The sequence below is a fragment of the Alexandromys fortis genome, unplaced genomic scaffold (assembly GCF_014885135.2).
Source record: "Alexandromys fortis isolate MF-2015 unplaced genomic scaffold, M_Fortis_MF-2015_v1.1 scaffold_38, whole genome shotgun sequence".
NCBI lineage: Eukaryota > Metazoa > Chordata > Mammalia > Rodentia > Cricetidae > Alexandromys > Alexandromys fortis.
Window position 1 is genome coordinate 12,049,513 of NW_026067916.1, and position 13,055 is coordinate 12,062,567.

A 13,055-nucleotide genomic window follows, 5' to 3' on the forward strand; every position below is an offset into this window, starting at 1 on the left:
CCTCCCTCCCTCCCTCCCTCCCTCCCTCCCTCCCTCCCTCCCTCCCTCCCTTTCTCCCTTCCTTCTTACTAATGTTGTCTGTCTTCCTTTTTGAGACAGACTCTTGTTCTGTAACCTATACTCACCTTGTCATTGTTCTTCCTCAGTCTCCCAAGGGCCGAGATTCCAAGTGGGTGCCATATGCTTGGCTCAGAACCAGACTCTAACAGAATCTAACAGAATAAATCTGTTGGGCCATTACTGAGTGCCTGATCCAGAGACTAGGAAGGCCAGAAAGACCTGAAACCCACCTGCTCCCGGCCTCTGATTTGAGTGCAGCGGGTTTCCCAGGACGCAGGTCTCCTGAGCGTCTGGGAACCTGAGTTTGCTTCCTGGGCTCTTCTCCACCCAGACTGCTTACAGCTTCCCCATTCAAAGTGGCTTAAAGCTACTTGAACTAGATGGGAAGAATTTACTGCTTATTAAAGCGCAAAATACACTAATTTTCCTTAGAGCCCCCAGTGCAGACAGGTGACATCGTTTGGGGAAAAGATTTGCTAGTGATCTGAAGTATTAGCATAACCACAACGTACCAGCTCTCTAGACCCGCTGTTTTGGCAGAAATAAAGCACGGTCTGCTGGTTCTCAGGGAAATTCTGATTTTCCAAAGTTCGGAGCGCATGTGTTTCTGGGGAGAGTGAGCTACGGTGAGTTCAATTACTATTGTGAGCATGCCTGTATGATACCACAAGGCAGCATCAGTGACTGGTCGCAGAGCTTCAGCCAGTGAGTTGGTTCTTCTTGTGCTTTTGTGGAGATGGGATCACCTGCCTCCCAGCTATACCAGAGAGCCAGACCCAAGCCTGAAGATTATTATTTCTGTTCCTGTTATTTTTTTTTAAAAATGTTTTTATGGAGCTATATATTTTTTCTCCACTCTCCTCTGTTCCTCTCCTCTTCTGTTCCTTTCTTACCAGCCACTCTGGGTTGGGCTTCTCTTCTCTGTACTTCTGCTTAGAGATATAATATTCAATTTCTAAGACTGCGTGGAGGGAAATATCTTACTCTACCCTGGCTTTCCGCGGGCATATACTCCAAATGGGAGATATGCCGGTTACATTTAAAATAGTCCAGCCTACTAAAAACAACAGAACGCGGCTGATAAAACCCCCGGATGGGTCAAGGAAGTGGAATTTTTGCCTGATGCTGGAGCAGGAGGATGCTTATTTGTATTCATGAGACTGTTTGTGGCTGTCTCAGTGGTCGCCCTCAGGAATTCAGGTCTGTTGTCTCCGTGCTAGAGACAGTGCCTTGCTGCATTTCTCTGCACAGCTGTACTGAGATGCCCTGCAGATCCAGGAAGACCCGGGCCAGCTCTTGGTACACAGAGTAAAGGGTTCTCTCTCGGGGCACCTCCTCCCCCAAGAAGATGCTGATGAACCACAGCCAGAGGGTCTTTCAGAAATGAGAGGTGGATGTTCACTCCCCCAGCGACTTGCAGATGAACCCGTTACCACTGGCTCTGTGTTCTGTTTCTGGATCAATTGGCAATCCAAACCATAAGTGAGAAACGGTCCCCTCATGTAACCGGCCCTTTTGTTTAACAAGCAGCAGCGAGGGACTTCCTGCAGGGATTGGTTTTTGACATCTCAAGAAACAGAGCAAGATGATTTTTGAAGAAGAGATGGGAATAATTTTCTTTCTTCCAAAGTAAAAAGTTAAAACTCCCTTTTGTACAGAGAAACATGCCTTCTGGCCATTCCTTGACAACCCGATTGCTTCTTAACCCGGACACCAAGGACTACTAGCTAAGCTCATATACACATTTAGGTTTTTTTTTTTTTTTTTGCAAATCACTTTTGTATATTTTTAAAGATTTGTTTATTTTTGTTTATGTGTAAGTGTGTGTGTGCCTGCATGTTTGTTTGTGTACTTCAGGTGTGTGGGTGCCATGGAGACCCCTTGGGTCTCCTGAAACTGGAGTTACAGGCAGGCATTGAGTTATCCCATGTGGGTGCTGGAAACCAGAACCAGGTGTTCTGCAAGAGCGGCTGAGACATCTTAACTGCTGAGACATCTCTCTCGTTCTCCTTTTGTATTTTTAAAAGGCCACTGTCAGCTAGACATGGTGGTGCATGCCTTAGATCCTAACATGCAGGAGGCAGAACTCCGTGAGTTTGAGGCCAACCTGGTCAAGTCAACCAGGCGAGTTTCAGATCAGCCATAGTGAGACTGTCTTAAACACAAGACCCTACTGACTTCTTTTCGGATAGCTGGTGTGTGTATCACGAGACCTGTGGTTTTAACTTTGCATGGTTATTCTCCACGGGGACAGTATTTGGAGCCCTCCCAACTTTATTTAGTCCACTTTAGTCAAGTGTCAATTGAGTGCCCAGGCCGCACCCAAATGCCATGTGAGGTGCTGAGCTGGGCTGGTAGGGTGGGCATGTGCAGATTCTATTTCCTTTTCCTTCAAGGTGTGATATCTAACATTTTTTTAAAAAAATAAAATAAAATAAAAGCCACGCTTATTTTCTGGATCAAGGAGCATGTTGGCATTCGCTAGAAGCTGGGAGTCTTCAAAGACAGAGCAGCGCATGCGCTCTACCCGGCTCCTCGTTCTCAGTCGCCGCTGCCCGCTTGTGCGCCAAAAGCCTTGGAACGGGCAGGAGGCTGACTGCGCTCACCAGGATGTGCTCAAACCACGTCTTCAGCAGAAAGCTATGATCCACAAGGCTCACCCCAGGAACCTGAAAACCTCACGCGGCTTCAGGCCACACCCCTTAACAATTATGTCAGGCAGAAGCCGGTGTTTCTAATGGAGTCGCGTGCCGGAGGCTGCAGTCCACTAACGACTGTGAGCAGCGTTTGGCCTTTTCTTGTCTCTCAAGGCCTTGCCTCTGATCCATCCTGGCCGCCAATCCAAACCCTGAGTCTTGGTTTTGTCCTCACTGGCTTTGTTCACTCACTAATAGCCCCGGTGAACATACCGTATTTATCTTTTGTTTTCTTAAATGTTTCCCTGGAACCCCGTGTTTCCCAGTCTCCCAAACAGGCCTTTCAATTTACAGCCGTCTTTGCATGTTAGCAGGGTACACATTACGCCACTGACCAAATGCTGATGGTACTTCCCAACAGTCAGAAAACATGGCATTATAATAGGCCAGCAGACTCTCTGAGAGACTATTGGGACCTTTGACTCGCAGTATTTCTTACTAAGTATAAGTTTGAATTTTTGTTTTGTCTACAATACAGATCTTTGTGTTCTGTTTTGTGACTTTTCCCGGACAGACGTGAACCACGTCCACTCTCCAGATAGCGCATCAAGAACAGACTAAAGAGATAACGCTTCCTAAGTACAGCTTGGTGAACCAGAGAGCTCATTACTGGGAGTGTTTCCATACAGAAGAAGAGGGATGCGAGACCTGTTTATTTAGTGGTTTTGAACTATTTGAAGGCCTGAACTCTTTAAAAGGTGTAAGCAACTCTGGGGAAAGTCCCTGTGTGAGCACACACTGTCTAACCATGGACACTGTAGAGACCCTGTGTGAGCACACACTGTCTACCCATGGACACTGTAGAGACCCTGTGTGAGCACACACTGTCTACCCATGGACACTGTAGAGACCCTGTGAGCACACTGTCTAACCATGGACACTGTAGAGACCCTGTGTGAGTACACACTGTCTACCCATGGACACTGTAGAGACCCTGTGAGCACACTGTCTACCCATGGACACTGTAGAGACCCTGTGAGCACACTGTCTAACCATGGACACTGTAGAGACCCTGTGTGAGCACACTGTCTAACCATGGACACTGTAGAGACCCTGTGTGAGCACACTGTCTACCCATGGACACTGTAGAGACCCTGTGTGAGCACACTGTCTAACCATGGACACTGTAAAGACCCTGTGTGAGCACACTTACTTACCACGGGGCAGTCTAGCACGCTTGAAGGCTGTTCTCTGCCCACAGTTTTTTTTCTGTTGTTCTTGGTTGACTCAAGACTATGAGAAAAACGAGCTTTAAAAATACATTTATCTCTCTGTGTATGTGTGCGTGTGCAGGCAGAGGAGGGCTGTGGGAGGTGATCCTCTCCTTCCACCCGTGGGCTCAGGAATAGAACCCACGGAGCCATCTTACTGGCCCCCAGAGATTTTTTTTAAGTGCAGAGAAGGATTTTTTTTTCAGCCACAGTGTGAGTGTAGTCTTCTGTCAGCAGGAGCATTTGACTTAAAGGAACCAGGCCACACAACAGGGGGACCCCAGTTCTTTCCCTGGACAAGATTGAGGTAAATCCCACTCTAAACTGCTGTGCTAAAACAGGCATGCCTATAGCCAAACTGACCACTAGATGGCGCCACAACACCAGCTACTTTTCTAGTATTGGCGCTAGTGTTCCATGGCCAGATGTAGGGAACAAAAAGGCGGTAGCTAAGTACGCAGGACTTGTCTGATTTTTAAGAGTATATTATTGTTGTTGTTGTTGTTATTGTTATTATTTTCTAGAGAAAAAATTATCATTATTATTATTTTCTAGAGAGAAAATATTTTGTAGTGAGAAGGGATAGGTAAAATAAGTTTGACATAAATAAGGGCAGGGCTCACTTTTCATTCTTCCCTGAAGGAAAGTCAGGGAAAGCGCCCTGACCCCAGCACTCCCGTGTACCCTGGAAACACGTCTTGGTTTTCAAGGTTGTGAGATTTTCTATCTCTGGGAGAAGGGGCTTTGGCTGTGTCGGCCGTTCAGGTTTCTAAATAAAAGTATAAAGCATCACATAACTGACCTTACTGAGATCCCCAAATCTGTGTGAAGTCTTTCCAGTAGCTTATGAGTCACACTGCAGTGTGGTATTAGGGCATTTGTGTGCGACCTATTTATTTCATCCATCACTATTTTATTTTTTTCTCTTTTAAACGTACTCTTCAAAGATTTCGTACATGCACTGTCCTGGTTAAGTCTTCACTGCACTAAGCAAATACTATGGCTGAAAACAACCCGGGAGGGAGAGGGTTACCTCAGCATGCAGAGACACTCCTCATGGAGGAAAGTCATGGCAAACACCCAAAGCAGGAACCTAGAGTCAGGAACTGAAACAGAGGCCACAGAGGAGTTCTACTTCCTGGCTTGCCCCCCTGGTTCTCTGATTTCTCACAGACCCCAAGATTACCTGCCCATAGACCACACCACTCGCAGTGGGTGGACCCTTCCACGTCAATCATCAATTAGGAACCGCACGTCCTTGCTGACAGGCCAGTCTGATGATGGAGGCGTTTTCTCCCTTGCTGACAGGCCAGTCTGATGATGGAGGCGTTTTCTCCCTTGCTGACAGGCCAGTCTGATGATGGAGGCGTTTTCTCCCTTGCTGATAGGCCAGTCTGATGGTGGAGGCGTTTCTACCTTACTTATCGGCCAGTCTGATGGTGGAGGCGTTTCTCCCTTGCTGATAGGCCAGTCTGATGATGGAGGCGGTTTCTTAGTCGAGGCTCCCACCTCTCAGATGACTCTAGCTTGTGTCAATTTGACAAACGAAACTAACCAGTCCAAGCATATAGTTAGATTCGACCCGCCCCGTGTCCACCTCCACCTCCTCCTCCTCCTCTCTGCTCTCCCCCCTCTTCAAGTGGTCCTTTGGAACACACTGAACCCCTTAGTTCTCCCGTATGCTCATCCTCTGGGCCATGAGCAGCGGTGCGGGCAGCCTCTGAGGAACCATATCCCTGGAGCAGACCGGGAGGAAAAGGCTGGTTTCAGTGTGCGGTTACAGTCTTTATAAAGTAGCTTTGATGAGTACTCTTCTTTCTCTAGTACTATGCAGAACACCTTCCATCACTATGAAAGCTAGCAAGTACAGGCTTCTAGTTTGACCAGCCGGCGGGGATGGAGTTTCCAGGTCGATGCCATGATTTCTCCACGTCCTATAACGTGAATATGCGGTGTTTTCAGCAGTGGGGGGGGGGTCTTACCTTCAAGTTCTGGAGGGTAACAGCGACAAAAAGTTTATGTTTTGAGGGGTCTATAAGTTCTCTTATTTCCTTGAATTCTGTTAAGTCTGTTACCACAGTAAGCAACAGCTATTAGACCACACATGTTGTATCTAGTCTTGGTCAAACATATGTGACTGTATCATAAAAACCAATTGATGTCAGCGAGACAGGAAAATACAGCAGAGTGAAGCCCAAAATGGCTTGCTGCCCTCCAACGTGGACGTATCCCAACGGAGCATATATAAGAGCGCCCATGCTGTATGAATGACCTCGTAGACCCCAGTGCTTTGTATGGCTTTTTGCCATTGAGCTTCTGCCTGCTGGCTCTGGCTGGCTTCTTCCTTGGATGTGCCTATAAACCATTTCTGCCTCTGCTCTTGCCCAGGTGTCCTGTCCAACTTCTCGTTCAGCAACACAGGGACCTGGAAATCCCGGTGCAGGATCACCAGGCTCCCATGTTTATAGATAATGTTTTTCAACATTAAATACACATTAGGGTAGTGTTTTGTTATTAAAAGGCAAATAATAATGGTTACATTCTTCAAGACAGAACAAATAACTAATAATTCAAAGACCTAAAAGCCAACGAATACTCTTTGGAAGAATTTAACAGCTATTGTGAAATTCGTTCATATTCTTCTGATTACTAGGTTTTGGAAGTGAGTAAGCCTAGGAAGGAAGCAAGTCCATTCCAGTTGCTCTGAGTTACAGACACAGGACACAGTGTGGTGGCACCTCCCCAGCCAGGAGAATTGCTCCCTGGGGAGGAAATGCCTTTATACAGGCTTCTTGCTGAGCCCGCCCCCACTGGGAAGTCCTTAGTTTTGGGAAATGAGCTGGAGGCCTCTCTGTTGTAAATGGGGAGAGAAGAGAGGCGAGGGCTCCCAAAGCCTCTTGACTGTTGAATTCTCATGGGTGTGACTGTACCATGAAAGATGTAGTCGTTCAGAAATGCCAACACCCAAAGGACATGCAGCAAAACGCATGTAGTCCCTGCTATGGCGTGGACCTCACTGCCTGCTTCTCACGCCCTGGCTGTTTGGTTGCAGGTCTACAGTTTGACGGGGTACTGGGCCAAGCTGAACGCCAACCTCGAGTATGTTAAGTACACGAAGCCCCACTTGCACTACCACAACAGTGTTGTGAGGAGAGAGTGGTACAACCTGATCACTGAAGAGGTGAGCGTGCACACACACAGGCACACACACACACACACACACACCTAGCAGTAGAGACGGAGCGAGGCCAGCCACAAGGCCGCCTCAAACTGCCTGTGCTCTTCTTCCCTGTCACAGGCTGCCTCACCTCAGTGACAGCCCAGTGGCAGCCAGGGTCACTTCTGCTGTCTGTTCTTTGGGGAAGGAACGGGAGTCGGAGAAGTGAAGGGGTGTGTAGCACATTTATGGCAGAAGCACGGAACATGTCTCGGATACAGTTAGATTGCCTGAGTAGCTGAAAGTTCATCTAGGGAAACGTAGGTGTCCCCAGTCAGCGTTTGCTAGAGGTTAGGAAGAGGAAGAGTCCGTGAGACAGACTGTGAAGGGGTTGGACAGGGAGCTCTCCAGGGAAATGAAATAGGTTCACGGTGGTACATGGTAGTACGTACATCTACACACATGCCATCACATCCATTTCCTGATCTTGACACTGTGGTCTAGCTATATTAGATAGAAACATTAATGAGAACAGGGTGAAGGGTGCCTGGGAACCCTGCGCTACTGCTGGAGAGAGGCCCAGGGTCCTGCGATTATACTGCTTGAGAAAAAACTTTAATTAAAAAATAGGTGTTCTCAATACATGGGAAATAATAAATAGTATTTTTGAAACCTTTAACTACACTGATTTTTTTTTTCGAGACAGGGTTTCTCCATAGCTTTTGGTTCCTGTCCTGGAACTAGCTCTTCTAGACCAGGCCGGCCTTGAACTCACAGAGATCCGCCTGCCTCTGCCTCCCGAGTGCTGGGATTAAAGGCGTGCGCCACCACTGCCGGGCCTTGATTTTTGTTCTTGCTATTAAAAAAAAAAAAATCTGTCCATGAAATTTCCACCTTCCATGTTCCTGACATGCTTTCTCTCCTAGAAAACGGGGCAAAGAAGGTCCACAGTGTATGTGAAGAACATTCTCGACAACGCAGCCAGGTAAGTGCCCCTGGCCCGTTTGCCTGCCTCGGTGGCCTCCGGCTGGTCGGCTGCCTGGGTGGCACGCGCTCGGCGAAGGGCTGTCCTTGGCTTCCTCTAGACCACGGGAATGCCTCTAGGTTAAGCCTGGGATGGAGGGCTTGAGATAGAGAGGGTGAAGAAGGGAATGCCGTTGGCGTGGAAATAGGTAGTGAGCTGTTTTAAGTTGCTAGTGGAGCTGGCTCTTATTTTGAAAGTGGCTTCATCCCGGAGAGCTGAGCGTGGAGACCCGTTCCAGCCGCCATTCTATTTTCTGCCTCCATTATTTCCAGTAACTGGGAGCTGAAGTTTCTCTCAGTAACTGCTGTTGCTGGCACTCAAGGGCTTTGAGATTAATCTGCCCTTTGGTACTGAGCGAAGTTTTTGAGTTCCCTGGTAGGCAGAGAGCAGCTTCTCAGTGGTTTTGTGGGGCTTTCGAGGAGGTATATCTGTGCAGTGTCGGGGCTCTTCGTTTTTAAAATGATGGTTCCTTTGTAAAGAACACGCCATTTCTTTGCAGGGTGATTTCTAACATGGAGTCAAGGGCACTGGGTAAGAAGAGACCTATACTAAAGTCCATGTCTTGTTTGCAACACTGTTCTTCTGAATCAGTGGACTGGCAAGAAAATCCCTTGCAGCAGGATAATGGGGTATCATTGATAGCAACAGCTTTTAACAGTGACCACAGAGCCAGTCCCACGTCTGTCTTGGCACCGGGTCCTTCCAGGGGCAGCTGCTGAGTATGTTTTTGCTGAAACAGTCCCTGGGTGTTGGCCTTCTGGTTTTCCTCATGCCTCCTCTCAGGGCTGATCTAATTAGCGTGGCCTCTGGCTGCCCTGCAGGGTGCGCTTGGTTCTCCTGCCTGAGCTGCTCTCGCCAGCTGTCTGTGCCGTCTGTGTGTCTTTCATTCTGGTTCCCACCGGGTCATGCCCTGGACTTGAGCAGTGTGGTTCTGTAGGGTGGACACCAGCTTTGATTCCGAGGCTGTCACATGCCAGCCCCCAGTGCCTACACATTGTCTTCTAACCGGGCCCGAGCCTTTTCGATGTTGACCATGCTTCGGGAAGGACAGCCGTCATTAAGGAAGCTATTTTTATCTACTCCTGTTTTATGGGCTTGGATGTTTTCGTATGCGTGGAGAGCCTATGAGAATTAACTTAGAAAGTGTGTTATGCACACTCAACAGCTGTATACACAGCTCCGTGAACCATGAAGGTGACTTGTCTCCTGGGTGACCAGACCATCCTCCTGTAGCCGGGGACTGTGCCCTACTAGACAAGGCATAAATGAGTTACATCCACTCCTGCTATGCTTAGAGACTGTGCAGTGTGGGAAATGTGGGCGATTTCGGGGCTCTGCTTTGTGCCAGGCCTGTGACATCATCTTGAGGGCAGTGACTTCCTTCCTGTGCCAGACTTTTCTCTGCGTGAAGGATGGTGTCTGTGCTGAAACTGAACCCCGCAAACTGAGGGTTGTTAAGTTCATATTCCGAGTACTTTCATCATAACCCGGAGGGTTAAGCAGGTGGAGAAAGCATTCGTCCTAAGGTGCCAAGAACACCCATGCCTTTTAGAAGGGAGCATCAGCCTGTGGGTTCTGCTCTGGGCTTCTGGGAGAAGAACCCAGTGGGCGTGCCAGGAAAGATCTGCTTGCCTATTTGCCTTCCCCTGGCCTCCTGTCTGGTCAGTGCAGGGTCAGTCAAAGTGGGGAAAGCGACTTTTGGTCTAACTCTCTCGCTGTTACATCTCAATCTGAAAGTTTGTGCCCATCAGCATTGTTCGCCCTAGTTACTGGCTGCCTCATCAGCTCAGTAACCTTCAAGGCCACTGAACTATGGGGACAGCAGATAAAAGGGAGCCACACAGTCCTTCCACTGAGGCCTGCCATCCCTAGAATTATGTCTCTGGAGGGTAAGAGGCTCAGGTCAAGGCCTGGCTTGTGTGGTTCTTCTAGCCCACTTCCTGAACACTACCTCTGATGATTGCTCCTTTGTTCACCTGCAGAGCCAAGGTTGATACCTCTCCTACAAGAGGAAGATCGGCACCAGAGGCTGCTCGTGGGTCTGGTAGGTAATCCGTGGGCTTCTGTAATGTGGGCGAGCAAGTGGTCCCAGGAAACTGTGGGAAAAGACAGATGGCATTGTCCACTAAGTATTCAGCGGGTGCCAGCACTGTAGCCCAGTGTCCAGTAGCGAGCAGTACGTGTGATTTCTGCCCTCTTGGCATGTGTAGTCCAGCAGAGGAGATGAATCCGTCACATGAATAAGCATGGAATTGTAAACTGTGATAAGGAACACGTGTGTGCCTACATTCTGTGATTCCAGACACATGCCCCTGCTTTCGCTGCTCCATGGGTTCTTGGGATCTGAGCTCAGGTCCTCAGGCTTACGTGACAATCTCTTTGATCCACTGAGCCATCTCCAAGGCCTGTGTTTGGTTTTTGACTATCCAATTGACAAAAATTTACAAACTATAATAACAAGATTCAGGATGCAGGGAATTGGCTCTTGTTATGGCACACGCTGAAAGTGAAGACCAACTGTTTTGGTGGCATCTTGCAAAAGCGTGAGAGCCAACCAATTTTACTTCCAGGGGCTGAATCTGACTGAAAGTTGTGGGCTATGGCAAAAACCCCTTTCTTCCCCTCCCTCCCTTTCCAATGAGGCTCCAAGCGGGAGGACGCTGTTTCTGCGCCGACTCTAATGTAAACTTGCATGTCATGTTAACAACAGTGAAGAAACACGGACAAAAGGAAATGAAAATTATAGTACGTGACACAGACTTAAATACTTCTGCTCATTGAAGCCTGTGTGAATGTTTAATGATATTATAAAAGACTAGAATAGGTGTGCATAACTGCATAGGGGAGACTTGAATAGGTGTGCATAACTGAATAGGTGTTTTTCATTTAGCCCACCGACCTTGAGCCCACTGTGTACCTATGAGAGTCTGACCTTGAATATTTGATACTCCTGGCTTAGCTTCCCATTTGTAGGATTATATAAGCATCAGGCTAGGCATTGGTTTTCATCTCTACAGTAATTACAGAAAAGTTAAATAGCACAAAAGTACATAGTAATTCTTAGAAGAAACATGTTTAAAAAGCCCAGTGCTTTGAGTTGAACTTTGGAGACATTGTGTCCTGTTGAATCCTGAGGTCACACTGAGTTCTCTAAGGTGGACGGCGGTTTAAGGTTTATGCAGTTGATACCCTGGACAGTTCTCCCCAGCTGCTCATCGCAGGAAGATCTTTTTAGCTTAAACAACAACAGCAACAAGAAAAGCCCTCTTGGTGAGCGGATTTATAGGCCAAAAGGGAGAGCAGGAGAGGCAGCAAAAGGAAGGGAAAGAAAGACATGAAGATGGAGGCCTGTGGATGCAAACCTTAGAAGGGAGACTAGGGCTTAGAGCAGATACAGAAGCCTGGTACAGAAGAATGACTTTTTATTACCTTCACCTGTGAGGTGGGTGGCTCAGTGTAGATGTGGTGTCTGCTGCATTTCCTTCTAGGTCTAATGTCTGTCCTTCCAAGAGTCCCTACTGGCACCTTCCTGCCCCCTACAGTCTCTGTCTCCACGGAGAGTAATCACTCCATGAAACATGGTCCCTCCACGAAACAGGGTCCCTCTGTGGAGCACTGTCCCTCTGTGTTGGACCTGCTCTTTTTCCAGAGTGGTTAATGTTGTAGGTTTCTTCCTTTGGGGTGTCAGGGGTGAAGGGTTTTCCTCAGATGAAGAAATTTTCATGTTGATGTGAAATATTAATAACAACGCTAATTACAGCCTGCCGCAGGTGTGGCTGGGCCTGTCCTGACTCATGTAGCACCTCTCCTGTTCTCAGATGGTGTCTGAGCTAAGAGATCATCTATTGAGACACCTGCAGGGTGTAGAAAGGAAGAAGATCGAACAGAGAGTTCTGGACTACGTTTCAAAACAGGTTGGTTTTACCTTTTTTCCTAATTTCAGCCCTACCCTTAGCCCCATGTCTAATTCTCAAGATGTCAGCCGGTGAGGCCATTGGTTGTTTAATGCATGCGTGTTTATGTGTTTGTGTATGTGTGTAGACGTGTGCAGTGGGGGGTGGGAGTGCCCATGGGCATGTGGAGGCCAGAGGTTGACTTAGCCATCCTCCATCACTCTCCACCTCAGATTTGGAGACAGGCTCTCTCCCTGGCCCTGGATGGCATTTGTGCAGCTGGCTGGCCAGCCAGTGGATTCCAGGACTCTACTTGTCTCTGCCCCTTCCATTGTGAAAGCCAGGTTCCCTGCTTGACTTTTTATGTGATGTTGAGGCTGCACCTCAGGCCCTTGTTTTGCGTAGTTGGCAGGTTAGTGACTGAGACTGTGTCTCCCCAGCACCCTTGTCCCCCACTTTGCTTTTCAGCTTAGGTTTTGGAGATTTCCATCTCCAGCCTGGTATATTTGGTGCTATAGATTGAAAGGAGGGCAAAAGGAACAGCAAACAAAGAAAACTTGTTGTGGAAGGCAGCTTTCTGTCCTGCTTCAGCGGTCCTATGTTCATGGGAGCATACGACAATGAGACCAGGGTAGCCACCAAGTGGCCACTTCCACTTCTTTATTAAACAATAAGTCTTGCTTTCCATAATGAAGTTTTATACAAATATGAGAGAGCTTGCACTTTAAATCCTAATTGGCTCCCAAAGCCAAACTTGGCTAGCTTCCAGCTCGGCTCTCCATTCCCCATCTCATCTGCCATTGAGATGGTAGCTCACTGCCTGTTCGCCATGCACTGAGATGGTAGCTCACTGCCTGTTCGCCATGCACTGAGATGGTAGCTCACTGCCTGTTCGCCATGCATTGAGAGAGCATTATTCAAATTAACGACACCTGTTCATATGTGGATGCAAATGATGTTCTGAGACTGGATTTCAGCCATATTTGCCTTTTCACAAAGCACCGAGACTGAAGT

At 47.9% G+C, this 13,055-nt stretch overlaps 1 protein-coding gene across 4 annotated transcripts in view; it reads left to right on the top strand.

Moving 5' to 3' along the window:
* Gsap (gamma-secretase activating protein) overlaps positions 1-13,055 on the top strand; it is an 81,200-nt gene that overhangs the window by 56,708 nt on the left and 11,437 nt on the right. For all 4 annotated transcript variants that reach the window (XM_050139802.1, XM_050139801.1, XM_050139799.1 and 1 more), the window contains 5 exons: positions 7,020-7,148; positions 8,051-8,109; positions 8,648-8,679; positions 10,131-10,192; positions 11,967-12,062. In XM_050139802.1, the coding sequence (XP_049995759.1) occupies positions 7,020-7,148; positions 8,051-8,109; positions 8,648-8,679; positions 10,131-10,192; positions 11,967-12,062 (378 nt within the window). The remainder of the gene's footprint in view (positions 1-7,019; positions 7,149-8,050; positions 8,110-8,647; positions 8,680-10,130; positions 10,193-11,966; positions 12,063-13,055) is intronic.